At 55.7% G+C, this 25,359-nt stretch overlaps 3 protein-coding genes and 1 long non-coding RNA gene across 4 annotated transcripts in view; 3 read left to right on the top strand and 1 right to left on the bottom strand.

The window, feature by feature from the left end:
* LOC145529707 (uncharacterized) overlaps positions 1 to 25,359 on the bottom strand; it is a 1,704,434-nt gene that overhangs the window by 484,765 nt on the left and 1,194,310 nt on the right. Inside the window, exons 152-154 of the long non-coding RNA XR_014071296.1 lie at positions 19,718 to 19,829; positions 12,077 to 12,188; positions 4,440 to 4,551 (exon numbers count right to left, since the gene is read on the bottom strand). This is a non-coding gene — a long non-coding RNA (uncharacterized LOC145529707). The remainder of the gene's footprint in view (positions 1 to 4,439; positions 4,552 to 12,076; positions 12,189 to 19,717; positions 19,830 to 25,359) is intronic.
* Positions 585 to 2,399, top strand: LOC145529607 (uncharacterized). The gene is made up of 3 exons (XM_081550197.1): positions 585 to 784; positions 1,184 to 1,496; positions 1,747 to 2,399. The coding sequence occupies exons 1-3, from the start codon at positions 650 to 652 to the stop codon at positions 2,373 to 2,375; spliced, it is 1,077 nt and encodes a 358-aa protein (XP_081406323.1). The 5' UTR covers positions 585 to 649; the 3' UTR covers positions 2,376 to 2,399.
* LOC145529623 (uncharacterized) lies at positions 8,222 to 10,033 on the top strand. The gene is made up of 3 exons (XM_081550217.1): positions 8,222 to 8,421; positions 8,821 to 9,133; positions 9,384 to 10,033. Exons 1-3 carry the CDS (start codon positions 8,287 to 8,289, stop codon positions 10,010 to 10,012), a joined length of 1,077 nt encoding a protein of 358 aa, XP_081406343.1. The 5' UTR covers positions 8,222 to 8,286; the 3' UTR covers positions 10,013 to 10,033.
* LOC145529611 (uncharacterized) lies at positions 23,499 to 25,313 on the top strand. Its single transcript, XM_081550203.1, has 3 exons — positions 23,499 to 23,698; positions 24,098 to 24,410; positions 24,661 to 25,313. Exons 1-3 carry the CDS (start codon positions 23,564 to 23,566, stop codon positions 25,287 to 25,289), a joined length of 1,077 nt encoding a protein of 358 aa, XP_081406329.1. The 5' UTR covers positions 23,499 to 23,563; the 3' UTR covers positions 25,290 to 25,313.

Genomic DNA, 25,359 nt, shown 5'->3' with positions numbered 1-25,359 from the left:
TCTTTTCTATAAGAGAGGGAGACCTTCGAGTCTTCCTTTCGGGCCTCCAACTTGGATGTGGGGTCTCAAAACAGTCAGGAGGGGCAGTGCCTTTTCCTGGGTACCACGGCGCATCCAGGCCTCGTTCTGCCCCATTCTGTGCTGTGTCAGCCCTGGATGGAGTCTTTCTTTCTGAAGTCTCAGCGCACAAGCTCCACGTGATATCGGCCCCAGGTGGAGAGGCATGGAGCTGCTCGTAGGCCGACAGACCTAGGAAACAGATGGGAGAATGACCCCCACTCTGCAGATGGAGAGACTGGGGAAACCCTGAGGGGCATATGCTTGTCCAGGGCCACACCACTTATGACAAGAAGGAGCCTGGTCTGAGAGCAGCGGGGTCCTCGGAGCTCAGGCCCTGGCTGCACCCAGGCCTCCCCAGGGCTGTGGGCTGGGCTGTGTGGCTGTCAATGTGCCTGCACATGGCCTAAAGGGGGTGGTCGAGCAGTCAGAAACCCAGAGATTCCCTTGGGAAGTTTTGGGGAAGGGACCTCAGCACGAACCCCAGGAAATGATGTCACCTGCCGGCAACAGAACCCAACAGAACCCGCAACCCGGGTATCCAGGCCTCCAGAGCGGAGAGGAGCCCCCAGCCAGATCTCTTGCTGCCAGGATGTTCTGCTGTTTGCCCCTGCCCAGAGGCCGGGGCCTCAGGAGAGCTCACAGGCAGTGTGCGTGGGCACCCTGTCGACGTTGGCTCAGGGCACCCCCGAGAGGCCTCTGGCCCTCTGCCCGGAGAAACAGAAAGGTAACACGGGGAGCCCCAGGCCGGGCCAGGCCACCTCTCCCATGCCACCCGGAAACACCGGGTCCTTTGCCTGTGTGTGTGGATGCGGGTTTCTCGGGGTGTGTCTCCCTCAAGGAAGCCCAGGCGGATGTGGGGTCAGAAGCCTGCAGACAAGTTGTGTCCACACCCCAGGGGAGATCAGGCTGGCTGGGATGGGAACAGTGCGGGCAGGGCCGGCCGCCCAGGCTGACCTCACACCCTCAGGTGGGTCTCTTTCCTCCCGGGTGGGGATCTGAGCAGACACACGTCTCTGACCCTTCTGGGAAGAGAAGTTCGAGCAGGCAGAAGCAGCGGCTCCACTGGCCAGGCCCAGCTCGGAAAACTCCCAGCACGGCTGGCTGACGGTCACTGTCGTTGCAGAGCTTCCCACGTGATGAGGCCGAGGACGGGGACACCCCGTCCACCTCCCGGAGGGAGGGGTCGGAGCACCAACCCCCCGCCCGTGAGGCCCAGTGCAGGCTCCAGGTGAGCGTGCCCACGGAGGCATCAGCCCCACCGGGGGCGAAGCGGAGGCGGGGAAGGCCTGCTGCCGAGACACCGCCCAGGATACACCCGGCGGCCCAGTCTGAGGCTGCCACGGAGCTCAGCACACCCGGCTCCGACCCAGAGTCCCGAGAACCCCGGCCTCTGAGGCAGCAGGAGGACCTGGAGCCCAGCACGCCAGAGCACAGAGGTAAGGACGCTGGGGCTGGTGCACGGGAGTGTGTGGGGAGGGGGTGCTGAGCTACACAGGGACGAGTCCCCGAAAGATGCTGCTGGGCCTGCAGCAAGCGCTGGCCTCACACCCCCACCCCCATCTTGCACACTTCAGTCCCAAAAGACATCCAACCCTGGGTATTCTTTCGGAATCTCTTGGAAGCTTTCTGTCCCGGGATACGCACATGCCAAGGCTGGTCTGTGGGCAAACTTTGCTTCTCCCCCAGCTCTAGCACTGGCCTCCAACTGGAACCAGGCTCCACTTCCCAGACCTGTGCCTACAGAGGTGGTGGCTCCAGGTGCAGGACCCAGGGATCCACCGAGGGCAGATGGAGAACCGAGCCTTGCCCTCGCAGAGACACCAGGCCAGCTGGGTACTGGCCAGCACACCGGGCAGATCGGATTTCCGTGCCTGCAGGACCCCCAGCCCCAGGCACTGATGTCCCACCCCCTCAGCCAGAACCTCCACCTCCACGTGCACCTGTACCTGCTCGGGCTTTGGCAGGAGAACCCGAGGCAGAGGAGGAGTCACCGCCTCGGCAGGGAGAGCCTGCCCTGGCTCCCGCGCAACACCCAGACGCCGACGATGACTCACCCGCCCCTGCAGGAAGAACGAGCCCCCGCTCTGGACAGAGACCCAGAGCCCTTGCCGGAAACACCATGTCCAGGGGAGCGGTCGGCTCTGCAGCCTCCATCCCTGTCTGCTCACCGTGGACGCCGGCAACTCGGTCTGCCCCCAGGGGACATGGAGTTCCTTTCCCCTGAGCTGCTTTGCATTTGGTTTGTTTCCACCTTTCTGGTGATGTTTTACTTTTTGTATGGTTTCGTCTATTTTTGTTGGTTAAGTTGGGATTAGTAAACTTTTTCATCATTGTTGCAATTTGGGACACTGTTGTGTAACTCTGGTGATACTGTGTTACCATCACCACTCTGTAGTTTCAGACCCGTTCGATCTTTATGCCCCACCCGCCAACAAAGCCTGGGTTCAAGGCAAGCAGGCCCTGTTCATCCCTCCCCCCGATCCTGACCACAATTTCATCTTTTCTTTCTGCATTCCTTCCTATATTCTTGGTGTCCCCAATCAATGACTCTCAGTGAGATGACTGAAGGAGTTTTTTTCGGACTCTCCACCTACTGTAAGACTCCATTGGAGAGTTCTCATTTTTATGTCATTTGAACTAGCCTTTGATAGCTGAAAGGACGGTGTACGTCCTTTCAAGATATCATGTGCCAAACGAAGCCCTTTTGGCAAATGCCATCATTATCTCCAGGCAGGCATTGCTGTTTGAAGGGTGACATCTCAGCCAGAAGGCAGAGGCTGAGCTCCTCTTGTTGCACCAGCTCCCAAAAGAAGCCAAGAAAGGGAGCTGGAACAACAAACCACCCCAACGCCCAGGAAAGCGTTCTTCACGACAGAAGGCTAGCAAATGACCCAACAACCTTGTGGCCCAGAACCCCTCTAGAAAAATCACTGTTCCATACAAAAGAGAAACACATGGGAAGTTCCAAGGAGAGGCAATGCCCATGGCCAGTGTACTTTAGAGACGGCCTGACCGCTCCGGGGAAGACACGCACCGACGGAACCCCTTGGGAAACAGCAGTGAGAGTCCTCACCGTCGTAAGGGTTTCCTCTGGGGACAACCTGCCCTGGGCACCACATGAGGGAGCAGACCGGCTTCTCTTCCTCTGCCCCCACACCACTCACTCATGAAGGCAGCTCAGGTGTTCTCATTCCCTGCCTGCCTGCCTGCCTGCCTGGCTCATCCGTGAGCTGTGACCACCTCCAGGGCAGGACTCCACCTTCTCCTCTCTGTGTACCGTGAATCTGCACACAGTGGGCTTTCAGAACCTTAGGAGACTTGAGCCATTCCCACTCGAGCCAGAACCCTCCCCAGGAAGGAAAACAGCTGTGGAGTCATTTTGGCCCCAGCACTGGTTCCCAAACCCTGGCGGCTCCTACAGCCTCTACGGTGTGAAGAGGGAGGTCCCTTTTGACAGAGCTTTCCGGCTGTCAGATCGAAGCTGTTGTTTCACTGTCAGCTGTGTCTCTGCCATTGCAGCCAGGTGGGCCACGCTGCTCCAAAGGAGCTCACAAGCTGAGTTGCAAGGGAGGTATTGAGAGGACAGGGATGGCTACAACGTGCTGCAAACTGAGTGAGGGTCCCCACAATCCTCAGCAAAGGTCTGTGGTGTGCAAGTGGGGAGTAGAGGGCCCCCAAGTTCCAAAGGAAGGGAGGTACTCGGGAGATAAAGCCCTTGGCTGCTGTGGTAGCAGCTGCAGATGGCAGCTCGTCCACAGTGCACTTCGAATGAGGTCATATGAGCGGGACTCTGGAAATGGCTCCGAAATCCAGAGAAAGGGGTCAGGGTATGTGGGAATCCGGCGGGGGTGGGGGGTGGATGAAGGAAGGTGTCCTTCCTCTCTCCAGTGCAATTTGGTTTGGTGAGTCTCAAAGCTACCAGATGGCACTTCCCAAGTCAGGCCCCCGCAGGAATCAGGGTGGGCTGCGTGCCTCGGCCCCTGCCACAGGGACAAGCCACACCAGTGGCCTCCCTGAGCTCAAATGGCCGGATCTGGGGGTTCCGTCTGGGTGCACACCTCCTTGCTGTGGCCAAGTTCCCCCCTTCTCTGAGCACCAGCTTCATCATCCTCTCGAATGAGGACATCGATTGCTACCTTGGCACGTTACTCTCTTCATCCTGTGAAGACTCATTAGGCTTATCCTACAATTACTAGCTGGCCCGAAGAGACATCTCCTGAATCCAGATTAAGCTGGAGTCTCCCAGGCTCATCTGGCATGTCTTCCCTGAAGTCTGCCAAAACCCACACCCTTGCATTTCCAGGGACTCCCCTTAGCCGGCTGGGCAGAAAACCCAGCATGGTTCAAACAAGCTGACAGACAAGCGGGAGAGGACTCACGGGCAGACGGCCTCCGTCAGTTCTCGGGTGGAGCTCTGGGACCACAGCAGCAACGGGCCATCCCAGCCCCTGGGCTCAGCAGCGCCCTCATTCTCAGGCCGGCGGCTCTGCCCTGAGGGGAGCAGGAAGGTCACCAACTGCCGCAGGCGGACCTCAAGCCCCTCCCACTGCTGGAGCCTGACCTCCCCCGGCCCCACCCCTTCCCCTACCCCAGCAGGACGAGAGCTCGTCTTCCCCTGGCTTCCAACGTGAGGCCCGGCCCTGGGCCCCGATTGGGCACTGCCCGAGTCCGGAGCCAATCACAGTGGCCAGGGAGGTGGAACGCACCGATTGGCCAGGGCCAGGTCATGTGACCATGCTCCCCAGGAAACTCAAATATTACCAAGATTCCCTAACAAACCAATGAACAAAATTATCCAGTAAAGGCAAACCGTACTTTTTAATGAGGCCGATGTCACAGAAAAAAAAAAAATGCTTCACAATGAACTGCTCAAGGAAGCTACTAAATAAACTTTCAGAAAAGTTAAGTAGTTTTTTTTTTTTTTTAATAGGGTGACGGAGAGCTATACCTTTCCCATCTATGTGAATTTAGGTTTAAACTAGATTTCCCATGGCTATTATATACGACACAAAAACCCCACATCACCCCCTTTCACTCCCCCCACCCCCCAAAAGTGTTTTAGTCTATTGAGTTTTTGTGTCCTCAGTTGTGTCTGATTCACGGCAACTCACGAACTCTACACAGCCAGGCTCTTCCGTCCATGGAATTCAGGGCAATTTTTTTCTGTCACAGTAAATGCCCACCCTGGGTGATCCAAAGGCAAGGGCTCAGAGGCTCCTGAGAGTCTAACTCCTTTCAGCCGAGCACAGAGCTGGCTCCTCACTGGGATGCCTGTGGCCTGGGGCTCCCAGAGGGGAGAGCAGCACTCGCCCCACCGTGTGGTCACTGCTGGAAGTGCAGGCTGCTCCTCACTCCCCCTTGACAGTGTCCCTGAGGGCAGAACAGTGGGAATCTACTCAAGGTGGAAATGCAAACTCCCATGCAACCAAACTTCCCACAAGGTCTCCAAAACCACTCAGGAACAGGGAATTGGAAACTGCAGGGCATGACATGAATGGAGATGGAGACTTGACACCTTACACCGAGTTCACTTCCAGTTATCCCTAGACAAAGTTTCCATGAAAACTTGTCACAAATCTAGAAGAACAATGAGCAGAAACCGGACACGTGCTTTGAGTCTTCACACACAAAACTAAAAGGCAGTCCACAAAACAACCCAGAGAATACAGTGGACTTTGCAAAATCAAAGATATCTACTGTGGGAAAGACCTCATTACAAAAGCAAAAGACAGGTCATACATCGCGAGACGAATGAGTGGAAACACAAAGCTTCTCAAGGATGTGTCTCCAAACAGACAAAGAACACCAACACAACAAGCCTGTGAAAACTAGGGAAAGGTCTGAAGGGACACCAGACTGAGGAAGACACACACAGAGTATCCCGGATGATGTCCAGCACGGAGGGCCTGAAGAAACAACAGTCTAGTTGCACTCCCTCAGGCCTGTGTGACCCTGGATGAGGCCTCTGTTTCCCGGTGGCTCTGAGAGATGGACAGGGAGGAAGGGGAAGAGAAATCACTTGCATTTCTAATACTCACAGCAAAGTCTTCCAATGAGAAGGGAATTATCACCCCCACTGACAATGCCATTCACTGAAGTGATACCCACGAGTCCATCTAACCCAGAAGGGAAGGAAGGACCTGTTCTCACAAAACGGCGAGAGATGGAAGAAGGAAGATCAAGCCCACACCAATCACTGGAAAGAGAAGCTGTGCTCAGGGCTTGAAAGAATTCCTATTGGGAAAATGATGTCACAGCCCCACAAGGCAATCCACAGCTTGGATGCTATTCCTCCCAAAATGCCAATGCATTGTCGCACTGAACAAAGAATTGCAAAAGGGGTTACGGAAACAGAAAAGAGCCTAAATTGTCAATACAATCCGACGAAAAAGCCCCGATACGGACATCCAAGGTTGTGTGAAAGGAAATTAGACGACCAAACTAGGATCCTCAGGAGCGTATCGGAGAAGGCGATGGCGACCCACGCCAGTACTCTTGCCTGGAAAATGCCCTGGACGGAGGAGCCTGGTAGGCTGCAGGCCATGGGGTTGCGCAGAGTCAGACACGACTGAAGTGACTTAGCCGCAGCGGCAGCAGCAGGACAGTATGCTATTGGGAATGCAACACACACAGATCCAGATCGATGGAATAAAGTTGAGGGTCCAGAAACAAACCCCGGCATCCATGGTCAACTCATCTCTGACACAGAAGGGGAGAATATCCAAATGGGAACAAGAAAGCCTCTTCAATAAATGGCCATGGGAAAACCAGACAGCTACATCTGAAGAACTCTATTGGTTTTGATCTCACACCACCTCAATATCGGGGAAAAACCTCACCCTAAAGACTGATGTCTTGAGATAGCTAGAAAGAAGCATAGGTCAAAGGCTCCTTAACATCAGAGTCTCCTTGCCATTTGCTGGGCGGAGGTAGAAATGGGTCTCTTCAAGTAAGGGAAAGAGGGAAACGAAGTACACCAATGGGTTTCCATCCAATGGAACCTCTTCACAACAGAGAAGCTAAGCATTCACAGATGCAAAAGATAGGAAACGGAACATGAGAGACTCCTTGCAAGTGGTGTATCTGAGAAGGGGTTCATATGGAAGGAGACGAAGAATGCACAGCACTCAGATTCCAAGAAACACCACCACCACCCTTGACCCTTCCCCCATGACCAACTCCGACCTAAAGCCTTTCTCTCCCTCTAACCCATCCCTAAAACATAACCCTCATCTAATCATATACATGTGCATTCCTAGCATCCATCCATCCACACACGAGAGAGAAAGAGGAAGACACAGACTGAATCGAGAAAGGAAAAGAGAGGGACACAGCCAGAGAGAGACACGGAACCAAAGAGAGGAAAGGAGTCGATGGTCCAGACTTTTCATCAATCTGTCTCGAAGGTAGAAGCAATGACAGCGCCCATCCACCCCAGAAGGGGGAAAAGGACGGAAGGTTTGGAGAGGAAAAGACAAGAACGCAGGGAGCCATTAGAAGCTCAGCCACCCGCAGAAGCCGAGCTGGGACACTTGAACAGAATCTCAATGGAAACAGAGGACCAGAAAGTTGGCTACTCTTTTCTATAAGAGAGGGAGACCTTCGAGTCTTCCTTTTGGGCCTCCAACTTGGATGTGGGGTCTCAAAAAAGTCAGGAGTGGCAGTGCCTTTTCCTGGCTACCACGGTGCATCCAGGCCTCGTTCTGCCCCATTCTGTGCTATGTCAGCCCTGGATGGAGTCTTTCTTTCTGAAGTCTCAGCGCACAAGCTCCACGTGATATCGGCCCCAGGTGGAGAGGCATGGAGCTGCTCGTAGGCCGACAGACCTAGGAAACAGATGGGAGAATGACCCCCACTCTGCAGATGGAGAGACTGGGGAAACCCTGAGGGGCATATGCTTGTCCAGGGCCACACCACTTATGACAAGAAGGAGCCTGGTCTGAGAGCAGCGGGGTCCTCGGAGCTCAGGCCCTGGCTGCACCCAGGCCTCCCCAGGGCTGTGGGCTGGGCTGTGTGGCTGTCAATGTGCCTGCACATGGCCTAAGGGGGGTGGTCGAGCAGTCAGAAACCCAGAGATTCCCTTGGGAAGTTTTGGGGAAGGGACCTCAGCACGAACCCCAGGAAATGATGTCACCTGCCGGCAACAGAACCCAACAGAACCCGCAACCCGGGTATCCAGGCCTCCAGAGCGGAGAGGAGCCCCCAGCCAGATCTCTTGCTGCCAGGATGTTCTGCTGTTTGGCCCTGCCCAGAGGCCGGGGCCTCAGGAGAGCTCACAGGCAGTGTGCGTGGGCACCCTGTCGACGTTGGCTCAGGGCACCCCCGAGAGGCCTCTGGCCCTCTGCCCGGAGAAACAGAAAGGTAACACGGGGAGCCCCAGGCCGGGCCAGGCCACCTCTCCCATGCCACCCGGAAACACCGGGTCCTTTGCCTGTGTGTGTGGATGCGGGTTTCTCGGGGTGTGTCTCCCTCAAGGAAGCCCAGGCGGATGTGGGGTCAGAAGCCTGCGGACAAGTTGTGTCCACACCCCAGGGGAGATCAGGCTGGCTGGGATGGGAACAGTGCGGGCAGGGCCGGCCGCCCAGGCTGACCTCACACCCTCAGGTGGGTCTCTTTCCTCCCGGGTGGGGATCTGAGCAGACACACGTCTCTGACCCTTCTGGGAAGAGAAGTTCGAGCAGGCAGAAGCAGCGGCTCCACTGGCCAGGCCCAGCTCGGAAAACTCCCAGCACGGCTGGCTGACGGTCACTGTCGTTGCAGAGCTTCCCACGTGATGAGGCCGAGGACGGGGACACCCCGTCCACCTCCCGGAGGGAGGGGTCGGAGCACCAACCCCCCGCCCGTGAGGCCCAGTGCAGGCTCCAGGTGAGCGTGCCCACGGAGGCATCAGCCCCACCGGGGGCGAAGCGGAGGCGGGGAAGGCCTGCTGCCGAGACACCGCCCAGGATACACCCGGCGGCCCAGTCTGAGGCTGCCACGGAGCTCAGCACACCCGGCTCCGACCCAGAGTCCCGAGAACCCCGGCCTCTGAGGCAGCAGGAGGACCTGGAGCCCAGCACGCCAGAGCACAGAGGTAAGGACGCTGGGGCTGGTGCACGGGAGTGTGTGGGGAGGGGGTGCTGAGCTACACAGGGACGAGTCCCCGAAAGATGCTGCTGGGCCTGCAGCAAGCGCTGGCCTCACACCCCCACCCCCATCTTGCACACTTCAGTCCCAAAAGACATCCAACCCTGGGTATTCTTTCGGAATCTCTTGGAAGCTTTCTGTCCCGGGATACGCACATGCCAAGGCTGGTCTGTGGGCAAACTTTGCTTCTCCCCCAGCTCTAGCACTGGCCTCCAACTGGAACCAGGCTCCACTTCCCAGACCTGTGCCTACAGAGGTGGTGGCTCCAGGTGCAGGACCCAGGGATCCACCGAGGGCAGATGGAGAACCGAGCCTTGCCCTCGCAGAGACACCAGGCCAGCTGGGTACTGGCCAGCACACCGGGCAGATCGGATTTCCGTGCCTGCAGGACCCCCAGCCCCAGGCACTGATGTCCCACCCCCTCAGCCAGAACCTCCACCTCCACGTGCACCTGTACCTGCTCGGGCTTTGGCAGGAGAACCCGAGGCAGAGGAGGAGTCACCGCCTCGGCAGGGAGAGCCTGCCCTGGCTCCCGCGCAACACCCAGACGCCGACGATGACTCACCCGCCCCTGCAGGAAGAACGAGCCCCCGCTCTGGACAGAGACCCAGAGCCCTTGCCGGAAACACCATGTCCAGGGGAGCGGTCGGCTCTGCAGCCTCCATCCCTGTCTGCTCACCGTGGACGCCGGCAACTCGGTCTGCCCCCAGGGGACATGGAGTTCCTTTCCCCTGAGCTGCTTTGCATTTGGTTTGTTTCCACCTTTCTGGTGATGTTTTACTTTTTGTATGGTTTCGTCTATTTTTGTTGGTTAAGTTGGGATTAGTAAACTTTTTCATCATTGTTGCAATTTGGGACACTGTTGTGTAACTCTGGTGATACTGTGTTACCATCACCACTCTGTAGTTTCAGACCCGTTCGATCTTTATGCCCCACCCGCCAACAAAGCCTGGGTTCAAGGCAAGCAGGCCCTGTTCATCCCTCCCCCCGATCCTGACCACAATTTCATCTTTTCTTTCTGCATTCCTTCCTATATTCTTGGTGTCCCCAATCAATGACTCTCAGTGAGATGACTGAAGGAGTTTTTTTCGGACTCTCCACCTACTGTAAGACTCCATTGGAGAGTTCTCATTTTTATGTCATTTGAACTAGCCTTTGATAGCTGAAAGGACGGTGTACGTCCTTTCAAGATATCATGTGCCAAACGAAGCCCTTTTGGCAAATGCCATCATTATCTCCAGTCAGGCATTGCTGTTTGAAGGGTGACATCTCAGCCAGAAGGCAGAGGCTGAGCTCCTCTTGTTGCACCAGCTCCCAAAAGAAGCCAAGAAAGGGAGCTGGAACAACAAACCACCCCAACGCCCAGGAAAGCGTTCTTCACGACAGAAGGCTAGCAAATGACCCAACAACCTTGTGGCCCAGAACCCCTCTAGAAAAATCACTGTTCCATACAAAAGAGAAACACATGGGAAGTTCCAAGGAGAGGCAATGCCCATGGCCAGTGTACTTTAGAGACGGCCTGACCGCTCCGGGGAAGACACGCACCGACGGAACCCCTTGGGAAACAGCAGTGAGAGTCCTCACCGTCGTAAGGGTTTCCTCTGGGGACAACCTGCCCTGGGCACCACATGAGGGAGCAGACCGGCTTCTCTTCCTCTGCCCCCACACCACGCACTCATGAAGGCAGCTCAGGTGTTCTCATGCCCTGCCTGCCTGCCTGCCTGCCTGGCTCATCCGTGAGCTGTGACCACCTCCAGGGCAGGACTCCACCTTCTCCTCTCTGTGTACCGTGAATCTGCACACAGTGGGCTTTCAGAACCTTAGGAGACTTGAGCCATTCCCACTCGAGCCAGAACCCTCCCCAGGAAGGAAAACAGCTGTGGAGTCATTTTGGCCCCACCACTGGTTCCCAAACCCTGGCGGCTCCTACAGCCTCTACGGTGTGAAGAGGGAGGCCCCTTTTGACAGAGCTTTCCGGCTGTCAGATCGAAGCTGTTGTTTCACTGTCAGCTGTGTCTCTGCCGTTGCAGCCAGGTGGGCCACGCTGCTCCAAAGGAGCTCACAAGCTGAGTTGCAAGGGAGGTATTGAGAGGACAGGGATGGCTACAACGTGCTGCAAACTGAGTGAGGGTCCCCACAATCCTCAGCAAAGGTCTGTGGTGTGCAAGTGGGGAGTAGAGGGCCCCCAAGTTCCAAAGGAAGGGAGGTACTCGGGAGATAAAGCCCTTGGCTGCTGTGGTAGCAGCTGCAGATGGCAGCTCGTCCACAGTGCACTTCGAATGAGGTCATATGAGCGGGACTCTGGAAATGGCTCCGAAATCCAGAGAAAGGGGTCAGGGTATGTGGGAATCCGGCGGGGGTGGGGGGTGGATGAAGGAAGGTGTCCTTCCTCTCTCCAGTGCAATTTGGTTTGGTGAGTCTCAAAGCTACCAGATGGCACTTCCCAAGTCAGGCCCCCGCAGGAATCAGGGTGGGCTGCGTGCCTCGGCCCCTGCCACAGGGACAAGCCACACCAGTGGCCTCCCTGAGCTCAAATGGCCGGATCTGGGGGTTCCGTCTGGGTGCACACCTCCTTGCTGTGGCCAAGTTCCCCCCTTCTCTGAGCACCAGCTTCATCATCCTCTCGAATGAGGACATCGATTGCTACCTTGGCACGTTACTCTCTTCATCCTGTGAAGACTCATTAGGCTTATCCTACAATTACTAGCTGGCCCGAAGAGATATCTCCTGAATCCAGATTAAGCTGGAGTCTCCCAGGCTCATCTGGCATGTCTTCCCTGAAGTCTGCCAAAACCCACACCCTTGCATTTCCAGGGACTCCCCTTAGCCGGCTGGGCAGAAAACCCAGCATGGTTCAAACAAGCTGACAGACAAGCGGGAGAGGACTCACGGGCAGACGGCCTCCGTCAGGTCTCGGGTGGAGCTCTGGGACCACAGCAGCAACGGGCCATCCCAGCCCCTGGGCTCAGCAGCACCCTCATTCTCAGGCCGGCGGCTCTGCCCTGAGGGGAGCAGGAAGGTCACCAACTGCCGCAGGCGGACCTCAAGCCCCTCCCACTGCTGGAGCCTGACCTCCCCCGGCCCCACCCCTTCCCCTACCCCAGCAGGACGAGAGCTCGTCTTCCCCTGGCTTCCAACGTGAGGCCCGGCCCTGGGCCCCGATTGGGCACTGCCCCAGTCCGGAGCCAATCACAGTGGCCAGGGAGGTGGAACGCACCGATTGGCCAGGGCCAGGTCATGTGACCATGCTCCCCAGGAAACTCAAATATTACCAAGATTCCCTAACAAACCAATGAACAAAATTATCCACTAAAGGCAAACCGTACTTTTTAATGAGGCCGATGTCACAGAAAAAAAAAAAAATGCTTCACAATGAACTGCTCAAGGAAGCTACTAAATAAACTTTCAGAAAAGTTAAGTAGTTTTTTTTTTTTTTTAATAGGGTGACGGAGAGCTATACCTTTCCCATCTATGTGAATTTAGGTTTAAACTAGATTTCCCTTGGCTATTATATACGACAAAAAAACCCCACATCACCCCCTTTCACTCCCCCCACCCCCCAAAAGTGTTTTAGTCTATTGAGTTTTTGTGTCCTCAGTTGTGTCTGATTCACGGCAACTCACGAACTCTACAGAGCCAGGCTCTTCCATCCATGGAATTCAGGGCAATTTTTTTCTGTCACAGTAAATGCCCACCCTGGGTGATCCAAAGGCAAGGGCTCAGAGGCTCCTGAGAGTCTAACTCCTTTCAGCCGAGCACAGAGCTGGCTCCTCACTGGGATGCCTGTGGCCTGGGGCTCCCAGAGGGGAGAGCAGCACTCGCCCCACCGTGTGGTCACTGCTGGAAGTGCAGGCTGCTCCTCACTCCCCCTTGACAGTGTCCCTGAGGGCAGAACAGTGGGAATCTACTCAAGGTGGAAATGCAAACTCCCATGCAACCAAACTTCCCACAAGGTCTCCAAAACCACTCAGGAACAGGGAATTGGAAACTGCAGGGCATGACATGAATGGAGATGGAGACTTGACACCTTACACCGAGTTCACTTCCAGTTATCCCTAGACAAAGTTTCCATGAAAACTTGTCACAAATCTAGAAGAACAATGAGCAGAAACCGGACACGTGCTTTGAGTCTTCACACACAAAACTAAAAGGCAGTCCACAAAACAACCCAGAGAATACAGTGGACTTTGCAAAATCAAAGATATCTACTGTGGGAAAGACCTCATTACAAAAGCAAAAGACAGGTCATACATCGCGAGACGAATGAGTGGAAACACAAAGCTTCTCAAGGATGTGTCTCCAAACAGACAAAGAACACCAACACAACAAGCCTGTGAAAACTAGGGAAAGGTCTGAAGGGACACCAGACTGAGGAAGACACACACAGAGTATCCCGGATGATGTCCAGCACGGAGGGCCTGAAGAAACAACAGTCTAGTCGCACTCCCTCAGGCCTGTGTGACCCTGGATGAGGCCTCTGTTTCCCGGTGGCTCTGAGAGATGGACAGGGAGGAAGGGGAAGAGAAATCACTTGCATTTCTAATACTCACAGCAAAGTCTTCCAATGAGAAGGGAATTATCACCCCCACTGACAATGCCATGCACTGAAGTGATACCCACGAGTCCATCTAACCCAGAAGGGAAGGAAGGACCTGTTCTCACAAAACGGCGAGAGATGGAAGAAGGAAGATCAAGCCCACACCAATCACTGGAAAGAGAAGCTGTGCTCAGGGCTTGAAAGAATTCCTATTGGGAAAATGATGTCACAGCCCCACAAGGCAATCCACAGCTTGGATGCTATTCCTCCCAAAATGCCAATGCATTGTCGCACCGAACAAAGAACTGCAAAAGGGGTTACGGAAACAGAAAAGAGCCTAAATTGTCAATACAATCCGACGAAAAAGCCCCGATACGGACATCCAAGGTTGTGTGAAAGGAAATTAGACGACCAAACTAGGATCCTCAGGAGCGTATCGGAGAAGGCGATGGCGACCCACGCCAGTACTCTTGCCTGGAAAATGCCCTGGACGGAGGAGCCTGGTAGGCTGCAGGCCATGGGGTCGCGCAGAGTCAGACACGACTGAAGTGACTTAGCCGCAGCGGCAGCAGCAGGACAGTATGCTATTGGGAATACAACAACACACACAGATCCAGATCGATGGAATAAAGTTGAGGGTCCAGAAACAAACCCCGGCATCCATGGTCAACTCATCTCTGACACAGAAGGGGAGAATATCCAAATGGGAACAAGAAAGCCTCTTCAATAAATGGCCATGGGAAAACCAGACAGCTACATCTGAAGAACGCTATTGGTTTTGATCTCACACCACCTCAATATCGGGGAAAAACCTCACCCTAAAGACTGATGTCATGAGATAGCTAGAAAGAAGCGTAGGTCAAAGGCTCCTTAACATCAGAGTCTCCTTGCCATTTGCTGGGCGGAGGTAGAAATGGGTCTCTTCAAGTAAGGGAAAGAGGGAAACGAAGTACACCAATGGGTTTCCATCCAATGGAACCTCTTCACAACAGAGAAGCTAAGCATTCACAGATGCAAAAGATAGGAAACGGAACATGAGAGACTCCTTGCAAGTGGTGTATCTGAGAAGGGGTTCATATGGAAAGAGACGAAGAATGCACAGCACTCAGATTCCAAGAAACACCACCACCACCCTTGACCCTTCCCCCATGACCAACTCCGACCTAAAGCCTTTCTCTCCCTCTAACCCATCCCTAAAACATAACCCTCATCTAATCATATACATGTGCATTCCTAGCATCCATCCATCCACACACGAGAGAGAAAGAGGAAGACACAGACTGAATCGAGAAAGGAAAAGAGAGGGACACAGCCAGAGAGAGACACGGAACCAAAGAGAGGAAAGGAGTCGATGGTCCAGACTTTTCATCAATCTGTCTCGAAGGTAGAAGCAATGACAGCGCCCATCCACCCCAGAAGGGGGAAAAGGACGGAAGGTTTGGAGAGGAAAAGACAAGAACGCAGGGAGCCATTAGAAGCTCAGCCACCCGCAGAAGCCGAGCTGGGACACTTGAACAGAATCTCAATGGAAACAGAGGACCAGAAAGTTGGCTACTCTTTTCTATAAGAGAGGGAGACCTTCGAGTCTTCCTTTCGGGCCTCCAACTTGGATGTGGGGTCTCAAAACAGTCAGGAGGGGCAGTGCCTTTTCCTGGGTACCACGGCGCATCCAGGCCTCGTTCTGCCCCATTCTGTGCTGTGTCAGCCCTGGATGGAGTCTTTCTTTCTGAAGTCTCAGCGCACAAGCTCCACGTGATATCGGCCCCAGGTGGAGAGGCATGGAGCTGCTCGTAGGCCGACAGACCTAGGAAACAGATGGGAGAATGACCCCCACTCTGCAGATGGAGAGACTGGGGAAACCCTGAGGGGCATATGCTTGTCCAGGGCCACACCACTTATGACAAGAAGGAGCCTGGTCTGAGAGCAGCGGGGTCCTCGGAGCTCAGGCCCTGGCTGCACCCAGGCCTCCCCAGGGCTGTGGGCTGGGCTGTGTGGCTGTCAATGTGCCTGCACATGGCCTAAAGGGGGTGGTCGAGCAGTCAGAAACCCAGAGATTCCCTTGGGAAGTTTTGGGGAAGGGACCTCAGCACGAACCCCAGGAAATGATGTCACCTGCCGGCAACAGAACCCAACAGAACCCGCAACCCGGGTATCCAGGCCTCCAGAGCGGAGAGGAGCCCCCAGCCAGATCTCTTGCTGCCAGGATGTTCTGCTGTTTGCCCCTGCCCAGAGGCCGGGGCCTCAGGAGAGCTCACAGGCAGTGTGCGTGGGCACCCTGTCGACGTTGGCTCAGGGCACCCCCGAGAGGCCTCTGGCCCTCTGCCCGGAGAAACAGAAAGGTAACACGGGGAGCCCCAGGCCGGGCCAGGCCACCTCTCCCATGCCACCCGGAAACACCGGGTCCTTTGCCTGTGTGTGTGGATGCGGGTTTCTCGGGGTGTGTCTCCCTCAAGGAAGCCCAGGCGGATGTGGGGTCAGAAGCCTGCAGACAAGTTGTGTCCACACCCCAGGGGAGATCAGGCTGGCTGGGATGGGAACAGTGCGGGCAGGGCCGGCCGCCCAGGCTGACCTCACACCCTCAGGTGGGTCTCTTTCCTCCCGGGTGGGGATCTGAGCAGACACACGTCTCTGACCCTTCTGGGAAGAGAAGTTCGAGCAGGCAGAAGCAGCGGCTCCACTGGCCAGGCCCAGCTCGGAAAACTCCCAGCACGGCTGGCTGACGGTCACTGTCGTTGCAGAGCTTCCCACGTGATGAGGCCGAGGACGGGGACACCCCGTCCACCTCCCGGAGGGAGGGGTCGGAGCACCAACCCCCCGCCCGTGAGGCCCAGTGCAGGCTCCAGGTGAGCGTGCCCACGGAGGCATCAGCCCCACCGGGGGCGAAGCGGAGGCGGGGAAGGCCTGCTGCCGAGACACCGCCCAGGATACACCCGCCGGCCCAGTCTGAGGCTGCCACGGAGCTCAGCACACCCGGCTCCGACCCAGAGTCCCGAGAACCCCGGCCTCTGAGGCAGCAGGAGGACCTGGAGCCCAGCACGCCAGAGCACAGAGGTAAGGACGCTGGGGCTGGTGCACGGGAGTGTGTGGGGAGGGGGTGCTGAGCTACACAGGGACGAGTCCCCGAAAGATGCTGCTGGGCCTGCAGCAAGCGCTGGCCTCACACCCCCACCCCCATCTTGCACACTTCAGTCCCAAAAGACATCCAACCCTGGGTATTCTTTCGGAATCTCTTGGAAGCTTTCTGTCCCGGGATACGCACATGCCAAGGCTGGTCTGTGGGCAAACTTTGCTTCTCCCCCAGCTCTAGCACTGGCCTCCAACTGGAACCAGGCTCCACTTCCCAGACCTGTGCCTACAGAGGTGGTGGCTCCAGGTGCAGGACCCAGGGATCCACCGAGGGCAGATGGAGAACCGAGCCTTGCCCTCGCAGAGACACCAGGCCAGCTGGGTACTGGCCAGCACACCGGGCAGATCGGATTTCCGTGCCTGCAGGACCCCCAGCCCCAGGCACTGATGTCCCACCCCCTCAGCCAGAACCTCCACCTCCACGTGCACCTGTACCTGCTCGGGCTTTGGCAGGAGAACCCGAGGCAGAGGAGGAGTCACCGCCTCGGCAGGGAGAGCCTGCCCTGGCTCCCGCGCAACACCCAGACGCCGACGATGACTCACCCGCCCCTGCAGGAAGAACGAGCCCCCGCTCTGGACAGAGACCCAGAGCCCTTGCCGGAAACACCATGTCCAGGGGAGCGGTCGGCTCTGCAGCCTCCATCCCTGTCTGCTCACCGAGGACGCCGGCAACTCGGTCTGCCCCCAGGGGACATGGAGTTCCTTTCCCCTGAGCTGCTTTGCATTTGGTTTGTTTCCACCTTTCTGGTGATGTTTTACTTTTTGTATGGTTTCGTCTATTTTTGTTGGTTAAGTTGGGATTAGTAAACTTTTTCATCATTGTTGCAATTTGGGACACTGTTGTGTAACTCTGGTGATACTGTGTTACCATCACCACTCTGTAGTTTCAGACCCGTTCGATCTTTATGCCCCACCCGCCAACAAAGCCTGGGTTCAAGGCAAGCAGGCCCTGTTCATCCCTCCCCCCGATCCTGACCACAATTTCATCTTTTCTTTCTGCATTCCTTCCTATATTCTTGGTGTCCCCAATCAATGACTCTCAGTGAGATGACTGAAGGAGTTTTTTTCGGACTCTCCACCTACTGTAAGACTCCATTGGAGAGTTCTCATTTTTATGTCATTTGAACTAGCCTTTGATAGCTGAAAGGACGGTGTACGTCCTTTCAAGATATCATGTGCCAAACGAAGCCCTTTTGGCAAATGCCATCATTATCTCCAGGCAGGCATTGCTGTTTGAAGGGTGACATCTCAGCCAGAAGGCAGAGGCTGAGCTCCTCTTGTTGCACCAGCTCCCAAAAGAAGCCAAGAAAGGGAGCTGGAACAACAAACCACCCCAACGCCCAGGAAAGCGTTCTTCACGACAGAAGGCTAGCAAATGACCCAACAACCTTGTGGCCCAGAACCCCTCTAGAAAAATCACTGTTCCATACAAAAGAGAAACACATGGGAAGTTCCAAGGAGAGGCAATGCCCATGGCCAGTGTACTTTAGAGACGGCCTGACCGCTCCGGGGAAGACACGCACCGACGGAACCCCTTGGGAAACAGCAGTGAGAGTCCTCACCGTCGTAAGGGTTTCCTCTGGGGACAACCTGCCCTGGGCACCACATGAGGGAGCAGACCGGCTTCTCTTCCTCTGCCCCCACACCACTCACTCATGAAGGCAGCTCAGGTGTTCTCATTCCCTGCCTGCCTGCCTGCCTGCCTGGCTCATCCGTGAGCTGTGACCACCTCCAGGGCAGGACTCCACCTTCTCCTCTCTGTGTACCGTGAATCTGCACACAGTGGGCTTTCAGAACCTTAGGAGACTTGAGCCATTCCCACTCGAGCCAGAACCCTCCCCAGGAAGGAAAACAGCTGTGGAGTCATTTTGGCCCCAGCACTGGTTCCCAAACCCTGGCGGCTCCTACAGCCTCTACGGTGTGAAGAGGGAGGTCCCTTTTGACAGAGCTTTCCGGCTGTCAGATCGAAGCTGTTGTTTCACTGTCAGCTGTGTCTCTGCCGTTGCAGCCAGGTGGGCCACGCTGCTCCAAAGGAGCTCACAAGCTGAGTTGCAAGGGAGGTATTGAGAGGACAGGGATGGCTACAACGTGCTGCAAACTGAGTGAGGGTCCCCACAATCCTCAGCAAAGGTCTGTGGTGTGCAAGTGGGGAGTAGAGGGCCCCCAAGTTCCAAAGGAAGGGAGGTACTCGGGAGATAAAGCCCTTGGCTGCTGTGGTAGCAGCTGCAGATGGCAGCTCGTCCACAGTGCACTTCGAATGAGGTCATATGAGCGGGACTCTGGAAATGGCTCCGAAATCCAGAGAAAGGGGTCAGGGTATGTGGGAATCCGGCGGGGGTGGGGGGTGGATGAAGGAAGGTGTCCTTCCTCTCTCCAGTGCAATTTGGTTTGGTGAGTCTCAAAGCTACCAGATGGCACTTCCCAAGTCAGGCCCCCGCAGGAATCAGGGTGGGCTGCGTGCCTCGGCCCCTGCCACAGGGACAAGCCACACCAGTGGCCTCCCTGAGCTCAAATGGCCGGATCTGGGGGTTCCGTCTGGGTGCACACCTCCTTGCTGTGGCCAAGTTCCCCCCTTCTCTGAGCACCAGCTTCATCATCCTCTCGAATGAGGACATCGATTGCTACCTTGGCACGTTACTCTCTTCATCCTGTGAAGACTCATTAGGCTTATCCTACAATTACTAGCTGGCCCGAAGAGACATCTCCTGAATCCAGATTAAGCTGGAGTCTCCCAGGGTCATCTGGCATGTCTTCCCTGAAGTCTGCCAAAACCCACACCCTTGCATTTCCAGGGACTCCCCTTAGCCGGCTGGGCAGAAAACCCAGCATGGTTCAAACAAGCTGACAGACAAGCGGGAGAGGACTCACGGGCAGACGGCCTCCGTCAGTTCTCGGGTGGAGCTCTGGGACCACAGCAGCAACGGGCCATCCCAGCCCCTGGGCTCAGCAGCGCCCTCATTCTCAGGCCGGCGGCTCTGCCCTGAGGGGAGCAGGAAGGTCACCAACTGCCGCAGGCGGACCTCAAGCCCCTCCCACTGCTGGAGCCTGACCTCCCCCGGCCCCACCCCTTCCCCTACCCCAGCAGGACGAGAGCTCGTCTTCCCCTGGCTTCCAACGTGAGGCCCGGCCCTGGGCCCCGATTGGGCACTGCCCGAGTCCGGAGCCAATCACAGTGGCCAGGGAGGTGGAACGCACCGATTGGCCAGGGCCAGGTCATGTGACCATGCTCCCCAGGAAACTCAAATATTACCAAGATTCCCTAACAAACCAATGAACAAAATTATCCAGTAAAGGCAAACCGTACTTTTTAATGAGGCCGATGTCACAGAAAAAAAAAAATGCTTCACAATGAACTGCTCAAGGAAGCTACTAAATAAACTTTCAGAAAAGTTAAGTAGTTTTTTTTTTTTTTTAATAGGGTGACGGAGAGCTATACCTTTCCCATCTATGTGAATTTAGGTTTAAACTAGATTTCCCATGGCTATTATATACGACACAAAAACCCCACATCACCCCCTTTCACTCCCCCCACCCCCCAAAAGTGTTTTAGTCTATTGAGTTTTTGTGTCCTCAGTTGTGTCTGATTCACGGCAACTCACGAACTCTACACAGCCAGGCTCTTCCGTCCATGGAATTCAGGGCAATTTTTTTCTGTCACAGTAAATGCCCACCCTGGGTGATCCAAAGGCAAGGGCTCAGAGGCTCCTGAGAGTCTAACTCCTTTCAGCCGAGCACAGAGCTGGCTCCTCACTGGGATGCCTGTGGCCTGGGGCTCCCAGAGGGGAGAGCAGCACTCGCCCCACCGTGTGGTCACTGCTGGAAGTGCAGGCTGCTCCTCATTCCCCCTTGACAGTGTCCCTGAGGGCAGAACAGTGGGAATCTACTCAAGGTGGAAATGCAAACTCCCATGCAACCAAACTTCCCACAAGGTCTCCAAAACCACTCAGGAACAGGGAATTGGAAACTGCAGGGCATGACATGAATGGAGATGGAGACTTGACACCTTACACCGAGTTCACTTCCAGTTATCCCTAGACAAAGTTTCCATGAAAACTTGTCACAAATCTAGAAGAACAATGAGCAGAAACCGGACACGTGCTTTGAGTCTTCACACACAAAACTAAAAGGCAGTCCACAAAACAACCCAGAGAATACAGTGGACTTTGCAAAATCAAAGATATCTACTGTGGGAAAGACCTCATTACAAAAGCAAAAGACAGGTCATACATCGCGAGACGAATGAGTGGAAACACAAAGCTTCTCAAGGATGTGTCTCCAAACAGACAAAGAACACCAACACAACAAGCCTGTGAAAACTAGGGAAAGGTCTGAAGGGACACCAGACTGAGGAAGACACACACAGAGTATCCCGGATGATGTCCAGCACGGAGGGCCTGAAGAAACAACAGTCTAGTTGCACTCCCTCAGGCCTGTGTGACCCTGGATGAGGCCTCTGTTTCCCGGTGGCTCTGAGAGATGGACAGGGAGGAAGGGGAAGAGAAATCACTTGCATTTCTAATACTCACAGCAAAGTCTTCCAATGAGAAGGGAATTATCACCCCCACTGACAATGCCATTCACTGAAGTGATACCCACGAGTCCATCTAACCCAGAAGGGAAGGAAGGACCTGTTCTCACAAAACGGCGAGAGATGGAAGAAGGAAGATCAAGCCCACACCAATCACTGGAAAGAGAAGCTGTGCTCAGGGCTTGAAAGAATTCCTATTGGGAAAATGATGTCACAGCCCCACAAGGCAATCCACAGCTTGGATGCTATTCCTCCCAAAATGCCAATGCATTGTCGCACTGAACAAAGAATTGCAAAAGGGGTTACGGAAACAGAAAAGAGCCTAAATTGTCAATACAATCCGACGAAAAAGCCCCGATACGGACATCCAAGGTTGTGTGAAAGGAAATTAGACGACCAAACTAGGATCCTCAGGAGCGTATCGGAGAAGGCGATGGCGACCCACGCCAGTACTCTTGCCTGGAAAATGCCCTGGACGGAGGAGCCTGGTAGGCTGCAGGCCATGGGGTCGCGCAGAGTCAGACACGACTGAAGTGACTTAGCCGCAGCGGCAGCAGCAGGACAGTATGCTATTGGGAATGCAACACACACAGATCCAGATCGATGGAATAAAGTTGAGGGTCCAGAAACAAACCCCGGCATCCATGGTCAACTCATCTCTGACACAGAAGGGGAGAATATCCAAATGGGAACAAGAAAGCCTCTTCAATAAATGGCCATGGGAAAACCAGACAGCTACATCTGAAGAACTCTATTGGTTTTGATCTCACACCACCTCAATATCGGGGAAAAACCTCACCCTAAAGACTGATGTCTTGAGATAGCTAGAAAGAAGCATAGGTCAAAGGCTCCTTAACATCAGAGTCTCCTTGCCATTTGCTGGGCGGAGGTAGAAATGGGTCTCTTCAAGTAAGGGAAAGAGGGAAACGAAGTACACCAATGGGTTTCCATCCAATGGAACCTCTTCACAACAGAGAAGCTAAGCATTCACAGATGCAAAAGATAGGAAACGGAACATGAGAGACTCCTTGCAAGTGGTGTATCTGAGAAGGGGTTCATATGGAAGGAGACGAAGAATGCACAGCACTCAGATTCCAAGAAACACCACCACCACCCTTGACCCTTCCCCCATGACCAACTCCGACCTAAAGCCTTTCTCTCCCTCTAACCCATCCCTAAAACATAACCCTCATCTAATCATATACATGTGCATTCCTAGCATCCATCCATCCACACACGAGAGAGAAAGAGGAAGACACAGACTGAATCGAGAAAGGAAAAGAGAGGGACACAGCCAGAGAGAGACACGGAACCAAAGAGAGGAAAGGAGTCGATGGTCCAGACTTTTCATCAATCTGTCTCGAAGGTAGAAGCAATGACAGCGCCCATCCACCCCAGAAGGGGGAAAAGGACGGAAGGTTTGGAGAGGAAAAGACAAGAACGCAGGGAGCCATTAGAAGCTCAGCCACCCGCAGAAGCCGAGCTGGGACACTTGAACAGAATCTCAATGGAAACAGAGGACCAGAAAGTTGGCTACTCTTTTCTATAAGAGAGGGAGACCTTCGAGTCTTCCTTTTGGGCCTCCAACTTGGATGTGGGGTCTCAAAACAGTCAGGAGTGGCAGTGCCTTTTCCTGGCTACCACGGTGCATCCAGGCCTCGTTCTGCCCCATTCTGTGCTATGTCAGCCCTGGATGGAGTCTTTCTTTCTGAAGTCTCAGCGCACAAGCTCCACGTGATATCGGCCCCAGGTGGAGAGGCATGGAGCTGCTCGTAGGCCGACAGACCTAGGAAACAGATGGGAGAATGACCCCCACTCTGCAGATGGAGAGACTGGGGAAACCCTGAGGGGCATATGCTTGTCCAGGGCCACACCACTTATGACAAGAAGGAGCCTGGTCTGAGAGCAGCGGGGTCCTCGGAGCTCAGGCCCTGGCTGCACCCAGGCCTCCCCAGGGCTGTGGGCTGGGCTGTGTGGCTGTCAATGTGCCTGCACATGGCCTAAGGGGGGTGGTCGAGCAGTCAGAAACCCAGAGATTCCCTTGGGAAGTTTTGGGGAAGGGACCTCAGCACGAACCCCAGGAAATGATGTCACCTGCCGGCAACAGAACCCAACAGAACCCGCAACCCGGGTATCCAGGCCTCCAGAGCGGAGAGGAGCCCCCAGCCAGATCTCTTGCTGCCAGGATGTTCTGCTGTTTGCCCCTGCCCAGAGGCCGGGGCCTCAGGAGAGCTCACAGGCAGTGTGCGTGGGCACCCTGTCGACGTTGGCTCAGGGCACCCCCGAGAGGCCTCTGGCCCTCTGCCCGGAGAAACAGAAAGGTAACACGGGGAGCCCCAGGCCGGGCCAGGCCACCTCTCCCATGCCACCCGGAAACACCGGGTCCTTTGCCTGTGTGTGTGGATGCGGGTTTCTCGGGGTGTGTCTCCCTCAAGGAAGCCCAGGCGGATGTGGGGTCAGAAGCCTGCGGACAAGTTGTGTCCACACCCCAGGGGAGATCAGGCTGGCTGGGATGGGAACAGTGCGGGCAGGGCCGGCCGCCCAGGCTGACCTCACACCCTCAGGTGGGTCTCTTTCCTCCCGGGTGGGGATCTGAGCAGACACACGTCTCTGACCCTTCTGGGAAGAGAAGTTCGAGCAGGCAGAAGCAGCGGCTCCACTGGCCAGGCCCAGCTCGGAAAACTCCCAGCACGGCTGGCTGACGGTCACTGTCGTTGCAGAGCTTCCCACGTGATGAGGCCGAGGACGGGGACACCCCGTCCACCTCCCGGAGGGAGGGGTCGGAGCACCAACCCCCCGCCCGTGAGGCCCAGTGCAGGCTCCAGGTGAGCGTGCCCACGGAGGCATCAGCCCCACCGGGGGCGAAGCGGAGGCGGGGAAGGCCTGCTGCCGAGACACCGCCCAGGATACACCCGGCGGCCCAGTCTGAGGCTGCCACGGAGCTCAGCACACCCGGCTCCGACCCAGAGTCCCGAGAACCCCGGCCTCTGAGGCAGCAGGAGGACCTGGAGCCCAGCACGCCAGAGCACAGAGGTAAGGACGCTGGGGCTGGTGCACGGGAGTGTGTGGGGAGGGGGTGCTGAGCTACACAGGGACGAGTCCCCGAAAGATGCTGCTGGGCCTGCAGCAAGCGCTGGCCTCACACCCCCACCCCCATCTTGCACACTTCAGTCCCAAAAGACATCCAACCCTGGGTATTCTTTCGGAATCTCTTGGAAGCTTTCTGTCCCGGGATACGCACATGCCAAGGCTGGTCTGTGGGCAAACTTTGCTTCTCCCCCAGCTCTAGCACTGGCCTCCAACTGGAACCAGGCTCCACTTCCCAGACCTGTGCCTACAGAGGTGGTGGCTCCAGGTGCAGGACCCAGGGATCCACCGAGGGCAGATGGAGAACCGAGCCTTGCCCTCGCAGAGACACCAGGCCAGCTGGGTACTGGCCAGCACACCGGGCAGATCGGATTTCCGTGCCTGCAGGACCCCCAGCCCCAGGCACTGATGTCCCACCCCCTCAGCCAGAACCTCCACCTCCACGTGCACCTGTACCTGCTCGGGCTTTGGCAGGAGAACCCGAGGCAGAGGAGGAGTCACCGCCTCGGCAGGGAGAGCCTGCCCTGGCTCCCGCGCAACACCCAGACGCCGACGATGACTCACCCGCCCCTGCAGGAAGAACGAGCCCCCGCTCTGGACAGAGACCCAGAGCCCTTGCCGGAAACACCATGTCCAGGGGAGCGGTCGGCTCTGCAGCCTCCATCCCTGTCTGCTCACCGTGGACGCCGGCAACTCGGTCTGCCCCCAGGGGACATGGAGTTCCTTTCCCCTGAGCTGCTTTGCATTTGGTTTGTTTCCACCTTTCTGGTGATGTTTTACTTTTTGTATGGTTTCGTCTATTTTTGTTGGTTAAGTTGGGATTAGTAAACTTTTTCATCATTGTTGCAATTTGGGACACTGTTGTGTAACTCTGGTGATACTGTGTTACCATCAC

The sequence above is a fragment of the Giraffa tippelskirchi genome, chromosome 12 (assembly GCF_054371585.1).
Source record: "Giraffa tippelskirchi isolate mGirTip1 chromosome 12, T2T-mGirTip1v1.2.pri, whole genome shotgun sequence".
In the NCBI taxonomy this organism is placed as follows: domain Eukaryota; kingdom Metazoa; phylum Chordata; class Mammalia; order Artiodactyla; family Giraffidae; genus Giraffa; species Giraffa tippelskirchi.
Note: the sequence above shows the minus strand (reverse complement) of the source record. Positions and strands in the feature narration are given on the sequence as shown.